The sequence below is a fragment of the Leptonychotes weddellii genome, chromosome 3, assembly GCF_054177405.1.
Source record: "Leptonychotes weddellii isolate Sample4059 chromosome 3, ASM5417740v2, whole genome shotgun sequence".
NCBI lineage: Eukaryota > Metazoa > Chordata > Mammalia > Carnivora > Phocidae > Leptonychotes > Leptonychotes weddellii.
In genome coordinates, this window is record NC_138371.1 from 425,277 (window position 1) to 443,213 (window position 17,937).

Sequence of the window (17,937 nt, forward strand, 5' to 3'; positions counted from 1 at the left end):
CAGGGAACCCACCTGTGTAGACAGGGTGCCCTGCGAGTGTGTCCTCTTCAGTTTTTGCCCGATGTAGTCCAGTTTTTGTTTGTAGTAAGTGTAAGCTTGTCAGCTCTGCTGTATTTGGTGCCAGTATTGTGTTCCCAGGGACTTTACACGATGATAGTGAGAGTCCACGGACGCAAAGTCCATGGGAGCTTTCAGCAGTGCTTCCTTGCACGCACTGCTCAAACCATGCACACTCTGTAACTTGTTTTTGTTGTTTTGTTTTGATTAATAGTACAGTGTCTTTTGTTTAAAGAACATAAGGAAGTGTGGTTCTGACATTCATTTCTGGTGTCTGCTCCCTAGGAGTGTGAGGCCACCAGGGTGGTTCACATTACGTCTGTCCTGTTTTTGGTTTCATTCCTTCCCCCCCTTTTCTTTCATGATCTGAAGTCTCCTGCCCGGCTTCTGAGTCCTTGGCTCTGGTTGTCTCTGCATGTGCTCACGACACTCCTCGGTGACCCCTACGGAGCTTGGGCAAAGTCTGGTCTTGTTTCATGGGACAAGGCCTTCCAGGGTGTGGGGGCATGGGTCTCTAACTGCAGACACTGGGCTCTGTCCAAAGAAGGTGACAGAATTCCATATGTTTTTTTTTTTTTAAGATTTTGTTTATTTATTTGAGAGAGAGAATGAGATAGAGCATGAGAGGGGGGAGGGTCAGAGGGAGAAGCAGACTCCCTGCCGAGCAGGGAGCCCCATGTGGGACTCGATCCAGGGACTCCAGGATCATGACCTGAGCCGAAGGCAGTCGCTTAACCAACTGAGCCACCCAGGCACCCAGAGAATTCCATACGTTTTGCAAAGACAGTGAAAGCACTCGATTTGGGTCTGAGCTGATGGCGGACTTTGTCTAAGCAGCATTGTGGCCTCCATGGAGCCCTAAGGTGGTCATTGGGCTGCCCTTGTTTTCAGTTCATGTAAAGCTTTCTGATTTTTAGTGGTTTCTGTTTCTGGTTTTTTGAGAGTAATTTTGTGACCTGAGAACAGTGGTTCAGTTCCCAAACTTGTGTCCACATTAGAAACCCCAGGGATCTTTATCATTGGAACAGAATAGAGACCCCAGAAATGAATCCTCAACCATACGGCCAACTAATCTTTGACAAAGCAGGAAAGAATATCCAACGGGAAAAAGTCTCTTTAACAAATGATGTTTGGATAATTGGACAGCCACATGCAGAAGAATGAAACTGGGCCATTTACTTACCCTATACATAAAAATTGACTCAAAATGGATGAAAGACCTAAATGTGAGACAGGAATCCCTCAAAATCCTAGAGGAGAACACAGGCATCAACCTCTGTGACCTCAGCCGTAGCAACTTCTTGATAGACACACCTCTAAAGGCAAGGGAAGCAAGGGCAAAAATGAACTGTTGGGACTTCATCAAGATAAAAAGCTTCTGCACAGCAAAGGAAGAGTCAACAAAACCAAAAGACAACCGACAGAATGGGAGAAGATGATTTGCAAATGACCTATCAGATAAAGGGCTAGCATCCAAAATCTATAAAGAACTTCCCAGACCCAACACCCAAAGAACAAATAATCCAGTCAAGAAATATGAACAGACATTTCTCCAAAGAAGTCATCAGATGGCCGGGGCACCTGGGTGGCTCAGTCGGTTAAGCGTCTGCCTTCAGCTCAGGTCATGATCCCAGGGTCCTGAGGTGGAGCCCACATCGGGCTCCCTGCTTAGCAGGGAGTCTGCCTCTCCCTCTCTCTCCACCTTGGCCCCCGCTTGGGCTCAAATAAAGAAGATCTTAAAGAAAAAAAGATCTACAGATGGCCAACAGACACATGAAAAAATGCTCAGCATCATGTGGTATCAGGGAAATACAAATCAAAACCACAATGAGTTACCACCTCACACCAGTCAGAACAACAAGTGTTGACGAGGTTGTCAAGAAAGGGGAACTTTCTTATCCTGTTGGTGGGAACGCAAGCTGGTGTAGCCACTCTGGAAAACAGTATGGAGGTTCCTCAGAAAGTTGAAAATAGAGCTACCCTATGACCCAGCAATTGCACTACTGGGTATTTACCCCAAAGATACAAAAGTAGTGAAAAGAAGGGGCACATGCACTCCAATGTTTATAGCAGCAATGTCCACAATAGCCAAACTGGGGAAAGAGCCCAGATGTCCATCGACAGAAGAATGGATAAAGAAGATGGCGTATCTATATACAATGAAATACTACTCAGCCGTCAAAAAAAAAATGAAATCTTGCCATTAGCAACGACGTGGATGGAACTAGAGGGTGTTACGCTAAGTGAAATAAATCAGTCAGAGAAAGACAGTTATCAATATGATTTTAGTCATATGTGGAATTTAAGAAACAAGACAGAGGATCTTAGGAGAAGGGAGGGAAAATAAAACAAGACGAAATCAGAGAAGGAGACAAACCATAAGAGACTCTTAATCTCAGGAAACAAACTGAAGGTTGCTGGAGGGGAGGGGGAGGGAGGAAGGGGTGACTGGGTGATGGGCATGAAGGAGGGCACGGGATGGAATGAGCACTGGGTGTTAAGACAATCACTGAACTCTACCTCTGAAATTAATAATACACTATATGTTAATTGAATTTAAATTTTAAAAAGCTTTCGAATACTTCAAGATACTTCTGGTGAAAATAGAAGTTATCAATTATCACATAATAAATGTGTCAATTGTATATTTTAGTAAACTATCATTTTCCAAATGATCAATCAATACACGAGTAGAGATCAAAGTAAAGAAAAAGAAACAGCTGTGATCTTTTAAGTGTTCTTTTTTTTTGGTTTTTTTGGTTCTTTTAAGTGTTCTAAAGCCCCAGCCATACCCCAGACAAGCTGAGCCTCATCCACAGTGAGGCCCCAGCTGTCAGTCGCGGGATGCTGTCAGGACGATGCCAGTGTGCCTCATCCAGGTGGAGACCATAATCAGCTCATTTGAGAGAGCGGAGAATCTTGCTTTGGCGGCCTAATCACCCTCTTTGCTTGTGGGGTGACTGATGAGGTTATTTGGGGCTTTGGCCCTGTTCTGCCAGTGACCCTGTAGTCACTGGTGGAACTTAGTAGATTCTGAGTCCAAAATGTGTTTCTTTTTGTGCTTTTAAGTAAACAGAATCAAAGACCAGTATAAGGTGTCCGTACGCATCCCTCCTGACAGTGAGAAGAGCAACCTGATTCGCATCGAGGGGGACCCACAGGGTGTGCAGCAGGCCAAGCGGGAGCTGCTGGAGCTCGCCTCTCGGATGGTAAGACCTGTGGGCAGGTCCTGTGTCTGGGGAGCAGCGTATTTTCTCCCGCAGTTCTGCAGTGGCTCTGACTTGCTGGGGCCCAGGCCCTGTATGAGGGAGGCCCTGGGGCTCTGCAGCTGGGTCTTCAGCCTTGGCCAAACCCGTGTCTGTGATGCTTGAGGGACCAATTCTTAAAAGCACCCAGGTGATTCCCACATGGAGCTCAGGTTGAAAATTCCTGCTTTGTGGTTATCTGCAACTCCGGGGGTTGGAGGGTGCGGGCATGGGCCCTGTTCCCTGGGCTAAGCTGCCGGCACTGGTGTGTTTTTCTGGATTATGTGTGTCAGACGCAGATAACCATGCAGCAGTGATTCCCCATTTTGGCTGCATGTAGGGGTCACGGGTGCCTTTCAGAATCCAGAGGCGTTACCTACTGCGTGAGTGATCGTAGCTTAACACAGACACGTGCAGAACGTCAGGAAAGCCTCAGGCAGGGCAGTGCATGTGCCTCACTGGGGAAGGGAGCAAGCCCCCCACGTCTGCTCGCACCGGTTCCCAAGCCTGGAGCCTCCCCTCAGAGCAGAGGCCCCCTTTTGACAGTAGACATTCCCTTGTCCTCAGCTGCAAGCCAGTGCATGCGGCCTCCCGCTGTTCCCTGACCATCCCTGAGCTCCCGTCTGGCCAGGGCCCCCTTGGTCTGGGGTGTCTTGTACCTGTGTTGGGCTCCTAAACCCTTGTTTCTTTTTAAACCTGGTGCCAGTCTGATCCAGAATCTCCCCTGAGTTCTTTCAGATGGTTGACTGGTAGTATGTTTTCTTTATCCCAGCTCTGCTTCTTGTGTATTTCTGGTGACATTTTAGTGAGACCTGGAGGAGGGTGAGAACGATGCAAGTTCATTATTCATTCTTAATGATCCACACAGGGCAGTGGTCTGAACCATACTGTGTTCAGGAAGGATCGCTACCTGTCCTGCAGAGTGTTAGGCCTCCTGGTCTCTTGCTCTGGTCAGCACAGAAGCGCTGACTGAACTGCTTTGGTGACTAAGGCTACTTGCAGTACCACTTTCAGTTGAAGGGTCCCTGCTCGGTTGTTGAATTGTACTTCCTTCCGGAGAATAATGCCCAGCCTGTGTTGTTGGAGAGAGCAGGTGTCCTCTAGCGGGTGCTCTCTCCTGGCTGGTGACTTCCAAGGATGCCACAGGGCACTGCTGTGCTCCCTGGGCTCCCGGAGCCTCCTGCTGTAATGTCCTCTACTTGAATTGTGCTTTTAGGAAAACGAGCGCACCAAGGATCTGATTATTGAGCAGAGATTCCATCGCACAATCATTGGGCAGAAGGGTGAACGGATCCGTGAAATTCGTGACAAATTCCCAGAGGTAAAGGTTTCCCAGTGGCATTCTTCAGCCCCCTTGGAGTGATTGATTGCCACTTAGAGATACTCAGTATTTTAGAATCCAGTCCTTACCAGTAACTGAACTTGAATTTGTGATGATTTGTTCCAGGTTATCATCAACTTTCCAGACCCAGCACAAAAAAGTGATATTGTTCAACTCAGAGGGCCCAAGAATGAGGTGGAAAAATGCACAAAATACATGCAGAAGATGGTGGCAGATCTGGTAGGGGGATGTTTCCCATCCTTGGTTGTGATAGCGCCGCCGGTGGCAGAGAGACCTGGGGGGGCGTATCCCATCAGAACCCCTGCTTCAGGGGGCACACTCAGGCCCGGGCTTGGTCTGCCATTGATGGAGGGGTGCCGACAACTCTTAGGACTTCAGTGTTCCGTGGAATTCAGGTGGGGTTCCAGGCTCCTTGTTCCCTTAAGGGATCTTCAGATACCTGGATAAGCTGTCCCATCCAGTGAGGAGAGAGATTTGCACAGGCAGTATGGGGAGCCATTTATTGATTGGCTATTTTCTTAAGAAGCTGGAATGAGAGCCGGCTGTTTGGAAAGTGCTGAGGGTGGTTATTGATGGGAAGGCTGCAGATGGGCTCATGCTTTCTGTGGTTTCTCATGGGGCTTGGACCGAGCTCACCACTGCCTCAGATTGCTGGTGGGTGCGTTCCCAGCACTGAGCTCGTTCACACTGCCACGGCGTGGTGGGGTTTGTGTGTTCTGGGCTTACTTCTCTCAGCCTGGTGGCCAGGACTCCCTCCTACCCATAGTGTCCGTTGAGGGCACCCAACACATGGCTTCTGGATTACGGACCTTGCACTGAACAGGTGGCAGGTTCTATGGGGAGCCACTTTTTATCAAGGTGGCTTTGCATCGGTTGACAGTGGCATGCCAGGTTAGCTTATTGTTGGGTAAGTTATCCCTCCATCTAAAGGTCAGAGGTCCTAGGGGGAGACGAGCAGGATCCAAGTGTGTGTTTCTAATAGCGAATCCTGTCATTTCATACTCCCTCACGGATGAAGGGACACGTCACTGTCCAGCATGATGGCTAATGGTGCCACCTCTTTTGTTTTTAAGGTGGAAAATAGCTATTCAATTTCTGTTCCGATCTTCAAACAATTTCACAAGAACATCATTGGGAAAGGAGGCGCAAACATTAAAAAGGTGACCGACCAGCTTGTCCCCTGAATCTTGGCTCCCCTCGGCCTGCCCCCCAAAGCCCTGTGCCATTCTGGCTTAAAGTTGAAGGAGGGAGCCTTACTTTCCAGCCCTGGGTTCCAAGTGTCTCAACTGGGAAGTCACTTCTCATGGTCCCCTGTCTCCTGGTAGATTCGGGAAGAAAGCAACACTAAGATCGACCTTCCAGCAGAGAACAGCAATTCAGAGACCATTGTCATCACAGGCAAGCGAGCCAACTGTGAGGCCGCCCGGAGCCGCATCCTGTCCATCCAGAAAGACCTGGTAATGGGGTGTTGTGTGACAGGGCATGTGCCAGGCTCCCCATCATCGTGTCTCATCAGCTCTCCCCATAGCAGTGCAGGCCCGTGGCCGGCCTCCTGCCACACACCTGGGGCCGTGCTTACCACTAGACCTGAGCAGTAGCACTGGATTTGAGTGCTTGGAAATCATCCGGTCCTGAAGGCATAACAGTCTTTTTTTTTAATTTTTGAAAGATAACATGTAAGAAACTTCATGTTTAAAGTATGCAGTTTGATAAGTTTTGACCTATGTTGTACATGCATGGACTCTCCATGCTCAGGATAATGAGCATATCCAGCACCCCGGAGGTGTCCTCATGCCCCATTTCAGCACCTTCCTCTGTCCTGCCAGCCCCCACCCCGCCACTCTGCCTGTCCAGCCCTTCATCTGCTTTCAGCCACAGGGGATTGTCGAGTTTCCTGTGTCCTCGTACAAAAGAAATCATGGTGTTTGCTCTCGCAGCTCGAGCTCTTCTCACATGGAGCAGCTACGTTGAGATGCATCTGTGTTGTCCTGTGTCAGTCGGTTTTGTTTCTTTCCTGGGTGATAGGTCCCTGCGTGCACAAATTTTTCGCCTAAGATTTGTAGCTTTCAAGGGTTTTTTTTCCCTAGGTTGTCAAGGTTTTTAGCATGAAGTTTTTCATAATATTCCCATACTGTGCTTTCACTGTGCTGATGTCTCATGTTCCTGATACGTGTAATTTGTGTCATTATAGAATTATCTTCTTTTACCCTTGGTAGTAGTCTTTGCTCTGAAATCTATTTTTTCTCATTAAAGTGGGTTTCTTTTAGGCAGCTTTTTTTATTCAATCTTAAAGATTTTATTTATTTATTAGAGAGTGAGTGTGGGGGGAGGAGCAGTGGGAGAACGACAAGCAGACTCCACGCCCAGTGCAGAGCCCTACACGGGGCTCCAGCTCCCAACCCTGAGATCATGACCTGAGCCGAAATCAAGAGTCAGACCTTAACCGACTGAGCCACCCAGATGCCCCAATCTCTGCCTTTTTTAAATGGAGGTTTTTACATTTAATTACATTAGTAAATCTGTGTATCATGTATTATGTTACATATTTTATTACATTTGTTTAGTAAGTGTGATTAAATACAAATTTTTTAATTTTTAGAATTGTGGAAAATACACGTAACAAAATTTACCACCTTCGTGTGCGACCCCGGGCATCAGCTATGTGGCTCTCCCCGCTGTTGTCTTCAGCACCTTCCCATCTCCCCAAATAGAAGCTGTACCTGCAAACCCCTCTCCATCCCCTCCCCAGGCCCTGGTCGTGGTCGTTTTACGGAGGTGTCCTGCATTTGTTTTCTGTTTGCCCCGTCTACTTTGTTCTCTTTTTCTGCCTGCTTTTGGATTTAATACAGTTTTCTTACTCCTCTCATCTCCTTTTTGGCTTATTGGACATAACTTTTATTTTTGTGGTGGTTTTAGGGTTTTTAGTGTACATCCTCCACTTAGGCCCTATCTCTAAGTGACTTTGTGCTGGTTGCAGCGCAGTTTGAGAAGCTGCGAACCCCCATTTATCACCCAAGTCTCCGTGTCCACGTCCCCAGCCCCACAACACAGTGCTGTTTCACACTGGCTTCTTGCACTCGGTGTTAGTAGTAAGTCGGGTCATACGGTCGGAGTGTGTTTAGTTCTGTAAGGAAGTGCCAGACCGTCTTCCAGCTAGGCTGAGCTTTTCTGTGTTCCCAGCGGCGGACCTCAGGCCGCAGGTGTTCTTTCAGGACTTAGGACTTTGCTTCAGGGCCTTCCCAGGGTTTCTGCGGACACATCTGAGGTCCTCCTTGGCTTTCCTCCTCTGCACAGACTTCCTCTGGCTGTATTTAGGATTGTCACAAGGGCGGCAAGCCTTACGAAAGTTACCATGCGTCTGGGCGTCCTTTTCTTCATGTTGGTTAGAGTTGATTGAGCTTCTTGGATGCAAAGACTTCAGCGTTGTCAAATTTGGAAAACCTGGGGTCCTTCTTGATTGACTGATTGATTTTTTAGAGAACGTGTGCATGAGCAAAGGGGGAGAGAGAGAATCTCAAGCACACTCTCCGCTGAGCGCAGAGCCTGTGGGGCTCGATCTCATGACCCCGAGATCATGACCTGAGCCAAAATCGAGTCGGAGGCTCAACTGATTCAGCCCCCCAGGCACCCCTGGAGTCATTATTATTAAGTAGTTCTTCCTGTCCTTCCCGTCGGGACTCCAGTTACTTTGGACTAGGCCGGCTGGAGGTGGTCCTGTGGTTCACTGGTACGTTATTTATTTGGGTGGAAAGGAGAAGTGGTATTTTTCCCATTAGTTTCTTTGAATTCATTAATTTTCTGCAGTGTCTAATCTGCCTGTAATCCCATCTAATGTATTTTTCATTTCAGACATTTTCACCTATGGAAGTTCAGGGTGGAATATTTCATTTTTACACATGACACACTCAGTGTTCCCTTTGGGTTTTTTTTACCATGCATGCAGTCGTGAAAATGCTTGTAGTCATGTTCTCGACCCACTGGTTCTAATGTCTATGTCACTTCTGGACTGTTTTCTGTTCTTTCCTCACTGAGTGATTTCTCTTGTTTCTTTGAATGGTATTTTTTCGTTGGATGCCAGAAATTAGGACGTCTACTTGGGTGGATGCTGGATATTTTTGCATTCCTATAAATGTCTTAGCTTTGCTAAGGTACTTTGAAGTACTTGGCTCCTTTTTGGACTTGCTCTTAAGATACATGAGGTGGGGTCACAGCAGTGCCTGGTCTCGGGTGTTCCTTCCCACTCCTGGGGTGAGGCCTCCCTGCACCCAGTGTCCCAGAGTGTAGACAGTTCTGTGCACTGCTGTCCCTCCCCCCCGGTGATGTCAGTGTGGGAGCAAACTCCAATTCACGCGGCTTCTACCAGTCTTGCTCTCCCCAGACTGTCAGCTCTGTGTCCTCAAAGCAGGGTCTCAGCCAGGGGACCGTCATCATGCTCACCTTGCTTGTTTCCCGTCTCCAGTGTCTTGAACACCATTGTTTCTCACAGGAGGTAAATCTGGGCCCTGTTGTCTCACCTTGACTGGAGGCAGGGCTTTAATAGGAAAGGCTGATGATCCATGGGCATCTCGGTTGTGTCTCTGCTTTATGGTGTGATGTGGAGACTTTCCTTCTATGCTGTGTAAGCTGCTCCCCTCCCCAGCCCCCCACACATGTCCCCACAAGCACAAGGGCTCCAGGCCCCTCTGCAGTGGGCATGCCGCCGTGTGTCCCACACCTCACAGACTGTGTGTCATTTCAGGCCAATATAGCCGAGCTGGAGGTCTCGATTCCTGCCAAGCTGCACAACTCCCTCATCGGCACAAAGGGCCGCTTGATCCGCTCCATCATGGAGGAGTGTGGCGGGGTGCACATTCACTTCCCAGTGGAGGGCTCGGGAAGTGACACTGTTGTCATCAGGGGCCCTGCTTCGGATGTGGAGAAGGCCAAGAAGCAGCTCCTGCACCTGGCCGAGGAGAAGGTGAGCTTCACGCCCGGGAGTGACGGCCCTGTGTCCCCCTCTTGGTAGAAATCCTCGCCCCGTTGTTGTGGCAGGTCAGGAAATTGCCTCAGACACCTTTTTGTGTCTTTGATTCTGCCGCTGCTGAACAAAGGCCTTGGCAGGTCAAAGCCTACTTACACAGTACAGAAAATTTGCTATTTGGTTTATTGGTTTGGGGTTTTGTTTTTGTTTTGTTTTGTTTTAAGATTTTATTTCTTTGAGATTGAGCACAAGCAGGGGGAGTGGCAGAGGGAAAGGAAGAAACAGGCTCCCTGCAGCCTGACATGGGGCTCGATCCCTTGACCCCAGAATCACGACCTGAGCCAAAAGTAGACACTTACCCGACTGAGCCACCCAGGCACCCCTGGGTTTTGTTTTGTTTTGTTTTTTTAAGTATGATTTATAGACGATAACACCCGCCTTTCTTAGCGTATACTTCTGAGTTTTGATGAGCATAAACAAACTCATGTGACCACCACTGCAGTGAAAATGTTTTGGCCGGGGCGCCTGGGTGGCTCAGTTGGTTAAGCCACTGCCTTTGGCTCAGGTCATGATCCTGGAGTCCCCGGATCGAGTCCCGTGTCGGGCTCCCTGCTCGGCGAGGAGCCTGCTTCTCCCTCTGACCCTCCCCCCTCTCATGCTCTCTCTATCTCATTCTCTCTCTCAAATAAATAAATAAAATCTTTAAAAAAAAAAAAAGTTTTGGCCATCACCCCTGAAATTCTGCGTTGAGTCACCTTTGCCCCTTTGTCAGAACCCACGTGTGGGTCTGTTTCTGGACCGTGCTGTGTTCTCGCAACTCCATAGGGAGGGATGGCTGGGAGATCCCTCCAGCTTTGCGCTTTTCCAGACTGCTCTGGCCATTCTGCATCTTTGCCCTTCTGTGCACATTTGGAACCAGCTTAACAGTTTCTAGGGGGAAATCCTGCTTGGATTTGGACTGGGACTGTGTTGAATCTAAAGATCAAATTGGGGAGAATTGACAACTGAGGAGTTTGGAGTTTTCTGGGTTGTGTTCTTAAATTTTAAGTCTTCGATTTTTCATTGGTGTTTTGTAGTTTTTAGCATGCGGATCTCATTCATATTCTGTTCAATTTAAATCCTCACTATTTTGCTTTTTAGTGACTGCTGTTGTTAAATGGTACCTTTTAATTCATTTTAATTTCTAGTTACTGTAGCATGTAGAAATATATCTAATATTTTTATATGGGCTTTGTTTTATGCGTCTGGTTTAAAGTTCAGTTATCAGTTCCAGTAACATTTCTTGTGGATTCTTGAGTTTTCTGTGTAACACACATTGTCTGTGAACAGACCGTTGAATTCTTTCCTGCTGATCCATACACCTGTAGGTGTGGTCTCACTGCATCGCTTGGGCCTCCAGTACAGTGTTGAGGAGCAGTGAGAGGGGACGGCTGCGCCTCATTGGCGAACTTTGGGGAGAGAGCTCAGTCCTGCAGCATTGAGTGGGAAATGAGCTGTGGGTCTTCCAAAGAAGCTCCATGTCAAGTTGAGGAAGCTCCCTTCTGCTACAAGTTTGCTGAGAGCTACTGCGGGAACGGGAACGGGGGTGGGACTTTGTAGGAGGCTTTCTCTGTATCTGTTGACATGACAGCATGGTTTCTCTTTCTTTAAGCATATGTATTAGATTTTTTAAGTGTTTTTGGGGGGGTTTTTTGTTTGTTTTTTTAAAGTTTAACCTTGCTTTTCCGGGATGAGCCCCACTTGGTTTAGGTATGCTGTCCTTCATTGTGTTGCTGGGCTAGGCTCACCTAGCTTGTTAGCTTTTTAATAATGTTGCTATTTTCCAGTGTCTGTGTCTGAAGACTCTCTCAGGGGTGTTTGGGAAATCAGCAGTTCAGAGATAACAAAATTCATTCGCTTGTTACTTTTTAGCATGCTGCCAGACCTTCTTTTCCTTTGTGTTTCTTCGTGCTCATGCGCCAGGTTCCAGAATACAGGGAAGGAGAGGAGAAGGCATTGTGTGGGTCTGAGTCAGCCTGAAGGTGCATGTGCTCTCCTGGTGAATCTGCCAGATGAGCTGGCATCCTCAACAAGGTCATCATGTCGGGGCCTTTGCTGGGGCCTGGCTTCTTGGTGTCAGATGAGGACCTTGGTTGGCTTGGGTCTGTCCGAGATTGAGATTGGGCCTTGCGGTTGGTGTGTGGGCTCCCCTGTAGCCCGAGCAGGGGAAGGCCTGGACAGGGAGCACTCTGCTCGACTTGGGGAGGAGGAGGAGCGCTGTGCCTGGGGGTGGGGCTGGCAGTACCGTGGGCTTACCTGCTCTGCAGGTGCGCCCCTACTCCCGTAGCACCCGAGGCCATACTCACTTAAGTCCCCTCTGTAGGTGGAGAGCAGCGTGCAGGGCTTTGTTTGGGTCACTGCCGGTAAGTGGCAGGACTGGGGCTATGAATGTGCATGCTCTGAGCCATCTCAGTGTCTGGACGGCAGAGGGGGCCGTAAGTACTTCCTGTCTGGGTGTCCATCCCTTTGTTTTGCTGAGGCTTGATAGCCGCAGGCCTTTGTTCTCTAGGCCCCCTTACTTACCTGCTCAGGGGACCAGGCAGGTGGCACCAGGCCAGTGTATCTGGGATTGGTTTCCACAGCAAACCAAGAGTTTCACCGTTGACCTCCGTGCTAAGCCAGAATACCACAAGTTCCTCATTGGCAAAGGGGGCGGCAAAATCCGCAAGGTGCGTGACAACACTGGAGCCCGCATCATATTCCCAACGGCTGAGGACAAGGATCAGGACCTGATCACCATCATCGGGAAGGAGGACGCTGTCAGGGAGGCTCAGAAGGAGCTGGAGGCCCTCATCCAGAACCTGGTAAGGCCCGGTGGGCGCTGCACCTTGGTTGTCCTGTCAGGCTTGGTCAGCAGGGTCATTTACTTTTCCCCCTCTCTCCATGCCCCAGGATAACGTGGTGGAAGACTACATGCTGGTGGATCCCAAGCACCACCGCCATTTTGTCATCCGAAGGGGCCAGGTCTTGCGGGAGATTGCTGAAGAGTATGGTGGGGTGATGGTTAGCTTCCCACGCTCTGGCACACAGAGTGATAAGGTCACCCTCAAGGGTGCCAAGGACTGTGTGGAGGCGGCCAAGAAGCGCATTCAGGAGATCATTGAGGACCTGGTAGGTGCCTGGGAGGGTGGCAGGGTTCTTGGCCCCAACAGCCAGGGGCAAAGCGAGGGGCTAGGGGCTCTCAGCCTCTGGCCTTCATCCTGACAGTTGGAGGGAATACTGCTCCTAACCAGCGGCGTTTTAAAACATGATGAAATGCCGTTTGTGCAAGGAACCAGCCTCTCTCCAAAGGGAAGAGAAGAGACGAAAGGGGAGGGCCTGTCAGAGCGGATCCACATGGAAACCAGTTGGGTTTTCCCTCCTGGCACTCCCCTGCCGCGGCCTGGGAAGTACTTCCCTGACCATCAGTCCCAGCGCCTCCTTATGGAGTCGTAGCCCCAGCGTTCGCTGTCACTGGCCCATGCAGCCACCCTTCAGGGACAGCACCTAGCTGTGCAGGACGCGCAGAAATGGCTGTACTCCAGCTCTGGGCGGCAGCGAGCCTCGGTGCCATTTTGTGTAGATGGGTCATCAGTACTTTCTTGTGTCTGGGAAATGTGTCAGAAGGAGGCATCCCATTCGCTCCTGCCTCACTCCCCTCCTCTCTCCACCCTGTTGTACTTGGAGCACTTGAGGTGTCTGCGGAGGACTGAGTGGAGGCTGGTGAGGATGTGCACTGACCCTAAGCAGTTAACCTTTGCCTTTATTTTTTTCTTTCTTGCTGTGCCCTGCACCCCCCCACCCCCCCAGGAAGCCCAAGTGACCATAGAATGTGCCATACCCCAGAAGTTCCATCGATCTGTCATGGGCCCCAAAGGTTCCAGAATCCAGCAGATTACTCGGGACTATAATGTTCAGATTAAGTTCCCAGACAGAGAGGAGAACCCAGGTGGGTCCCAGCGGTGAGCTCTGTGCTGAGTGGGGAAGCAGGAGGTGTGTGGATGGGCCCTGCCTGGGGAGTTCCGGAGCTTCCCTAGGACGTGGGCTCTCTCAGTTGCTGCAGGGTGATGGGTGCCCTTGTAGCGTCAGGAGGCTTGCAGCGGGTGATGCGGCAAAGGAGGGCAGAGCACCTGCGCCTCTGAAGCAGGGAAGCACCCGCCCCAGCTGCCACCCTGAGTTTGGTTCTGAGGCTTCTCACAAGTCCCAGGTGACCTGTGTGCTAGGGCTGCTTCCGCTCTGCCCACTGCAGCTGCCTCTCCCCCAGCACCCCTACTTGGCGGGTCTTACCCCTTGAGAGGCAGGCACCCTGGCTGCCCCTCCACTACAGCCCCTCGCACCAACGTCCTGTTTATCGCTTGGCTCTGCATGTGCCTCGGGGACAGTCGGGTGGTAGGCAGTCATGAGGTGACCTGCACAGCGAGGGGTCTCAGAGCTGACTTTCCCAAGACCCGCCTCCCGCTCAGGTTGCAGCCAAGTGTGTCGTCTTTTTGGACTGATGTCGGTGGATGCATCTGGTCCGGTTGGCGACGGTGTCCACTCCGTGTGCTCTGTCCTGTACAGAGCTGGTCGCGGCCGCTGACTCTCTTGTTGCCCTGAGAGCGCACGGGCTGTTCTGAGTACATACGGAGGAAAACTGCATAGGATAAAGATGTATTTTCTATCTTCGTTATTCAAATTCAGTTTGTTTTCTTTTGCCCCCCCTTCTTTTATGCATACAGTCATTTTTTCTAAGTCATTGGAGTGTACTCTTCAAACTTACCTTTAGTGGCTCCTTCCTGAGAATGAGAACTTTTTTTTTGACGTCATTTGTGGTAACTGGGGTACATCCGTCATCAGAATCAGAAGATCTAACAGTATATGGTACTGTTACCGAATTTAGTCGGTGTTCAAATTTTGCCACTTTGGAAAGTGTCTGCAGAGCCGACCTTCCCCACAGTTGGGTGCAGGACTGTGATTGCTTCGGCGTCCCGCTGTTGCTCGTTCACACTTGTTCCTGTTGTACAGACTGCTGCATTCTGTCCTGCCCCACGAGCCTTGCGTTTGCGTTCGGGTGCACACCTGGTCCCCCACCAGCCGGCGTCTGTGTCAAGTGTCCTGTCCCTTCATCCTTGAGTTTCGCTTGCTTGCCTCCTGGCATAAGAAGCTGGTGCCCTCTCCCCTCCTCCCTCCCAGCCTGTGTCGTAGGCCCCTCCCCACGGCCATGTCCCAACCCCAGGGCTTGGGCTCTAGTCTCCTTGCCCCTCAAACACAGTGGGTGCCGTACCCCATGCCTCCCACACGCCAGCCTCCAAGGTAACCAGCTCCGCCTGAGTTGAGGTGACTCATGTCCTCCTGGGAAGCCAGGCGCGTATGGGTCTTCCCTCCCCACCCCCCCCAGCACGTGGCGGGTGCTTCACACGTGTTTGCCTGGAGGGTGCAAAGTCGGCATGTGAGCTGTCCCCCCTCTCGTCTCCCCAGTTCACAGTGTAGAGCCGTCAGTCCAGGAGAACGGGGACGATGCCGGAGACGGGAGGGACGCCAAAGAGGCCGACCCTGGCTCCCCCAGGAGGTGTGACATCATCATCATCTCTGGCCGTAAAGAAAAGTGTGAGGCCGCCAAGGAAGCCCTCGAGGTGGGTGCGGCCTGACACTGACTGCCGGTGGCGCTGGTCTCACTGGCCTGGGGCACAGAGTCCAGCACCTGGGGGCTGCTGGCGGGCACGGAACTGACGGGTTTCAGTGACAGCAGGGGGCATGTGGTCTCCAGCCTCGGTTTCCTTTTCTGTCACATAGTGAACCAAATCTATCTCGGACTTGTAAGGATGAGTGCTTTGTGCTGTGAATACTTAACTGAATGCCACCTACCTGTTGGGCACTGTTTTAAGTGCTGCTGTCATCTCTAAGACCCACGTGGGCTTGGCCACAGTCTGTCTTTGACATCAGTGAGGCCGGGAGGCAGGGCCAGCTTCTGCGTCTGAGCCCCACTGGTCCCCCTCTGTAAGCCTCAGATTGCTCTGGTTTTTTTCCTGGCTTCAGTTTGTTCTGTTTCATTTTGTTTCTGTAAGTGGTCTGTCACATTTAAGAGTGTAAGCTTGCGGTTGACTTTCTGAAAGTTTGCCCTGTTGGCATTAATCTTAAAAAAATGGATTCCATGTTTTGTTTTGTTTTGTTTTGTTTAAGAGAGAGCGTGCACGCACAAGCAAGCAAGCAGGGAGAGGGGCAGAGGGAGAGAGAGAATCCCAAGCAGACTCCCCAAGTGTGGAGCCCAATGCAGGGCTTGATCCCAGGACCCCTGAGATCATGACCTGAGCCGAAATCAGGAGTCAGACGCTTAACCAGCCACCACCTAGGTGCCCCTTGATTCCATGTTCTTTTTTTGTGTCTTCTTTTGAGTTAAAAGCCTGGGTGCTGGTCTCAGTTTAGACGGAACAGCATGGAAGGTTCCAGGAAGCTCCCTCTAATTCTCACAGGGTCACTCTGCTCCCCGCTAGCTCTCAGGCCTGCCCCTGACCGTCTTCCCTGCAGGCACTGGTTCCTGTCACCATCGAAGTGGAGGTACCCTTTGACCTTCACCGGTACATCATTGGGCAGAAGGGGAGTGGGATCCGGAAGATGATGGATGAGTTTGAGGTACCATGATTTGCAGTCTTTTCCCTGGAGCCAGTGTTGGGTGGGAGCCCTCCCGAGGGCCTCTGGCAGTTCGGCCCCTTGGCGGTGCACCTTCTTCCTGCTCTTAGCCGTGCAGCAGCCGGCCGCCCCTGTGTCTTCGTCCAGGACCCCATCTACATCAGGTCCATTCCTGTTTCCATGTAGGTGAACATCCACGTGCCAGCGCCGGAACTGCAGTCCGACATCATCGCCATCACTGGCCTTGCCGTGAATTTGGATCGGGCCAAGGCTGGCTTGCTGGAGCGCGTGAAGGAGCTGCAGGCTGAGCAGGAGGACCGGGTGGGTGTCCGTTGGGCCGTGGGGGCGTCCTCCAGAGCTGCGGTCCTCGGCCTTCGTCTTGCCAGAGCATCACCAGCACCCTGACCACGCTGCAGCCAGTTTGGCTGGGTGACTGGAGGAGGACCCGGCCGACCCTGTCGTGCTTTGTGCCCAGTGGCCTCTCTTCAGATGCAGTGTTAGGAGCAGGGCACTTTTCTCTTCCTTAAGACTGCAGCAAAGTTAGATTCCCTGTTAGCACTTTTTTTCAAAGTAAACGTGCCATGTGTGGTGCCTCCAGCCACATGGGAAAGGTCAGGTTGGAGAGGCCTGGGAGCCGTTGCTGCGAAAGACCCCCAAACGTGAGTGGTGTGGTCCAGGGGTGGTGTCCGCGGACCCACGTGGACCTTCTCACTGCTCGGTTTTCCTGCTTTGAGGAGGGTTCAAGACCCACTTGCCCTCTGGAGAGCTGGTGTTGGAGGGTTTCCTGAGGTGAACGGTGTGGCCGGGTGCTGTCCCCTCCAGAAGCCCTGTTACAGATGATGTGGGTCACGGGCTTCCTGCTGAGGAGGATTTCCTGGAGTCGTGTTGGGGATATGGCCCACAGACTTCACACACCTGAGTGTGGTTCCAACGGTCTCAGCCTCTGGCCACGGATGTCTCAGGCTGGCTGGCCCGCTTTTCCTTCAGGCCTGCTTTTCTACCCCAGCCTTGAAAGATTCCCCCCCCCCAAACATTTTTATACTTCAGATCCCTGTTAAACCAATTAGAAAGTTGAGCTCAGAGCTCACCACTTGCCACGCCAGCCTTGTCGGCGCCCGAGTAGTCCTTTCTGAAGGGTCTGTGCTCTTGCTTACAGGCTGGTCCTTGAGCTACTGGGGTGGGGTGACAACAGAGGTTAGCAGGAAAGCAGTGTCCAATTTTGTCGCTGGGGATACCTTTGGGGTCCAGGACAGAAAGGGGGGTGAGGCACGTGGCTGCGTGTGATGGTGAAGGTCGGGCTTGAACTCCTCCACCCTTGTCTTATCTGTAGGCTTTAAGGAGCTTTAAGCTGAGCGTCACTGTGGACCCCAAATACCATCCCAAAATTATTGGGAGGAAGGGGGCAGTGATTACACAAATCCGCTTGGAACATGATGTGAACATTCAGTTTCCAGATAAGGACGATGGGAGCCAGGTAAGAATGACTGCTTGGGTCAGACTCCATTGCCGGAGCATTTTGGGGCATATGGACTCTTGTAACCTCATCCTGACCTGGGAGCAGTGAGTGGGCAAGCTTAGAATGTGCCCAGGTGGGTGGAGAGAGGGCAGAGTGCAGAGTGGCAGGTCTCTGAGGATCGAGTTTTGGCTTGGGCTTTGGGCCCTGTCTCGGTCCGTGTCAGCCTGCATCGCTGCGTGGACCTGGGGCACTT

The 17,937-nt window shown here is 51.0% G+C and overlaps 1 protein-coding gene across 5 annotated transcripts in view; it reads left to right on the top strand.

The window, feature by feature from the left end:
• Nucleotides 1-17,937, top strand: part of HDLBP (high density lipoprotein binding protein) — a 72,834-nt gene that overhangs the window by 50,658 nt on the left and 4,239 nt on the right. For all 5 annotated transcript variants that reach the window (XM_081813212.1, XM_081813213.1, XM_081813215.1 and 2 more), the window contains exons 12-24: nucleotides 3,127-3,266; nucleotides 4,519-4,623; nucleotides 4,750-4,863; nucleotides 5,718-5,804; nucleotides 5,970-6,101; nucleotides 9,383-9,601; nucleotides 12,226-12,447; nucleotides 12,536-12,754; nucleotides 13,433-13,571; nucleotides 15,080-15,234; nucleotides 16,127-16,231; nucleotides 16,415-16,549; nucleotides 17,559-17,702. In XM_081813212.1, coding sequence (XP_081669338.1) covers nucleotides 3,127-3,266; nucleotides 4,519-4,623; nucleotides 4,750-4,863; nucleotides 5,718-5,804; nucleotides 5,970-6,101; nucleotides 9,383-9,601; nucleotides 12,226-12,447; nucleotides 12,536-12,754; nucleotides 13,433-13,571; nucleotides 15,080-15,234; nucleotides 16,127-16,231; nucleotides 16,415-16,549; nucleotides 17,559-17,702 — 1,916 coding nt within the window. The remainder of the gene's footprint in view (nucleotides 1-3,126; nucleotides 3,267-4,518; nucleotides 4,624-4,749; nucleotides 4,864-5,717; nucleotides 5,805-5,969; nucleotides 6,102-9,382; nucleotides 9,602-12,225; nucleotides 12,448-12,535; nucleotides 12,755-13,432; nucleotides 13,572-15,079; nucleotides 15,235-16,126; nucleotides 16,232-16,414; nucleotides 16,550-17,558; nucleotides 17,703-17,937) is intronic.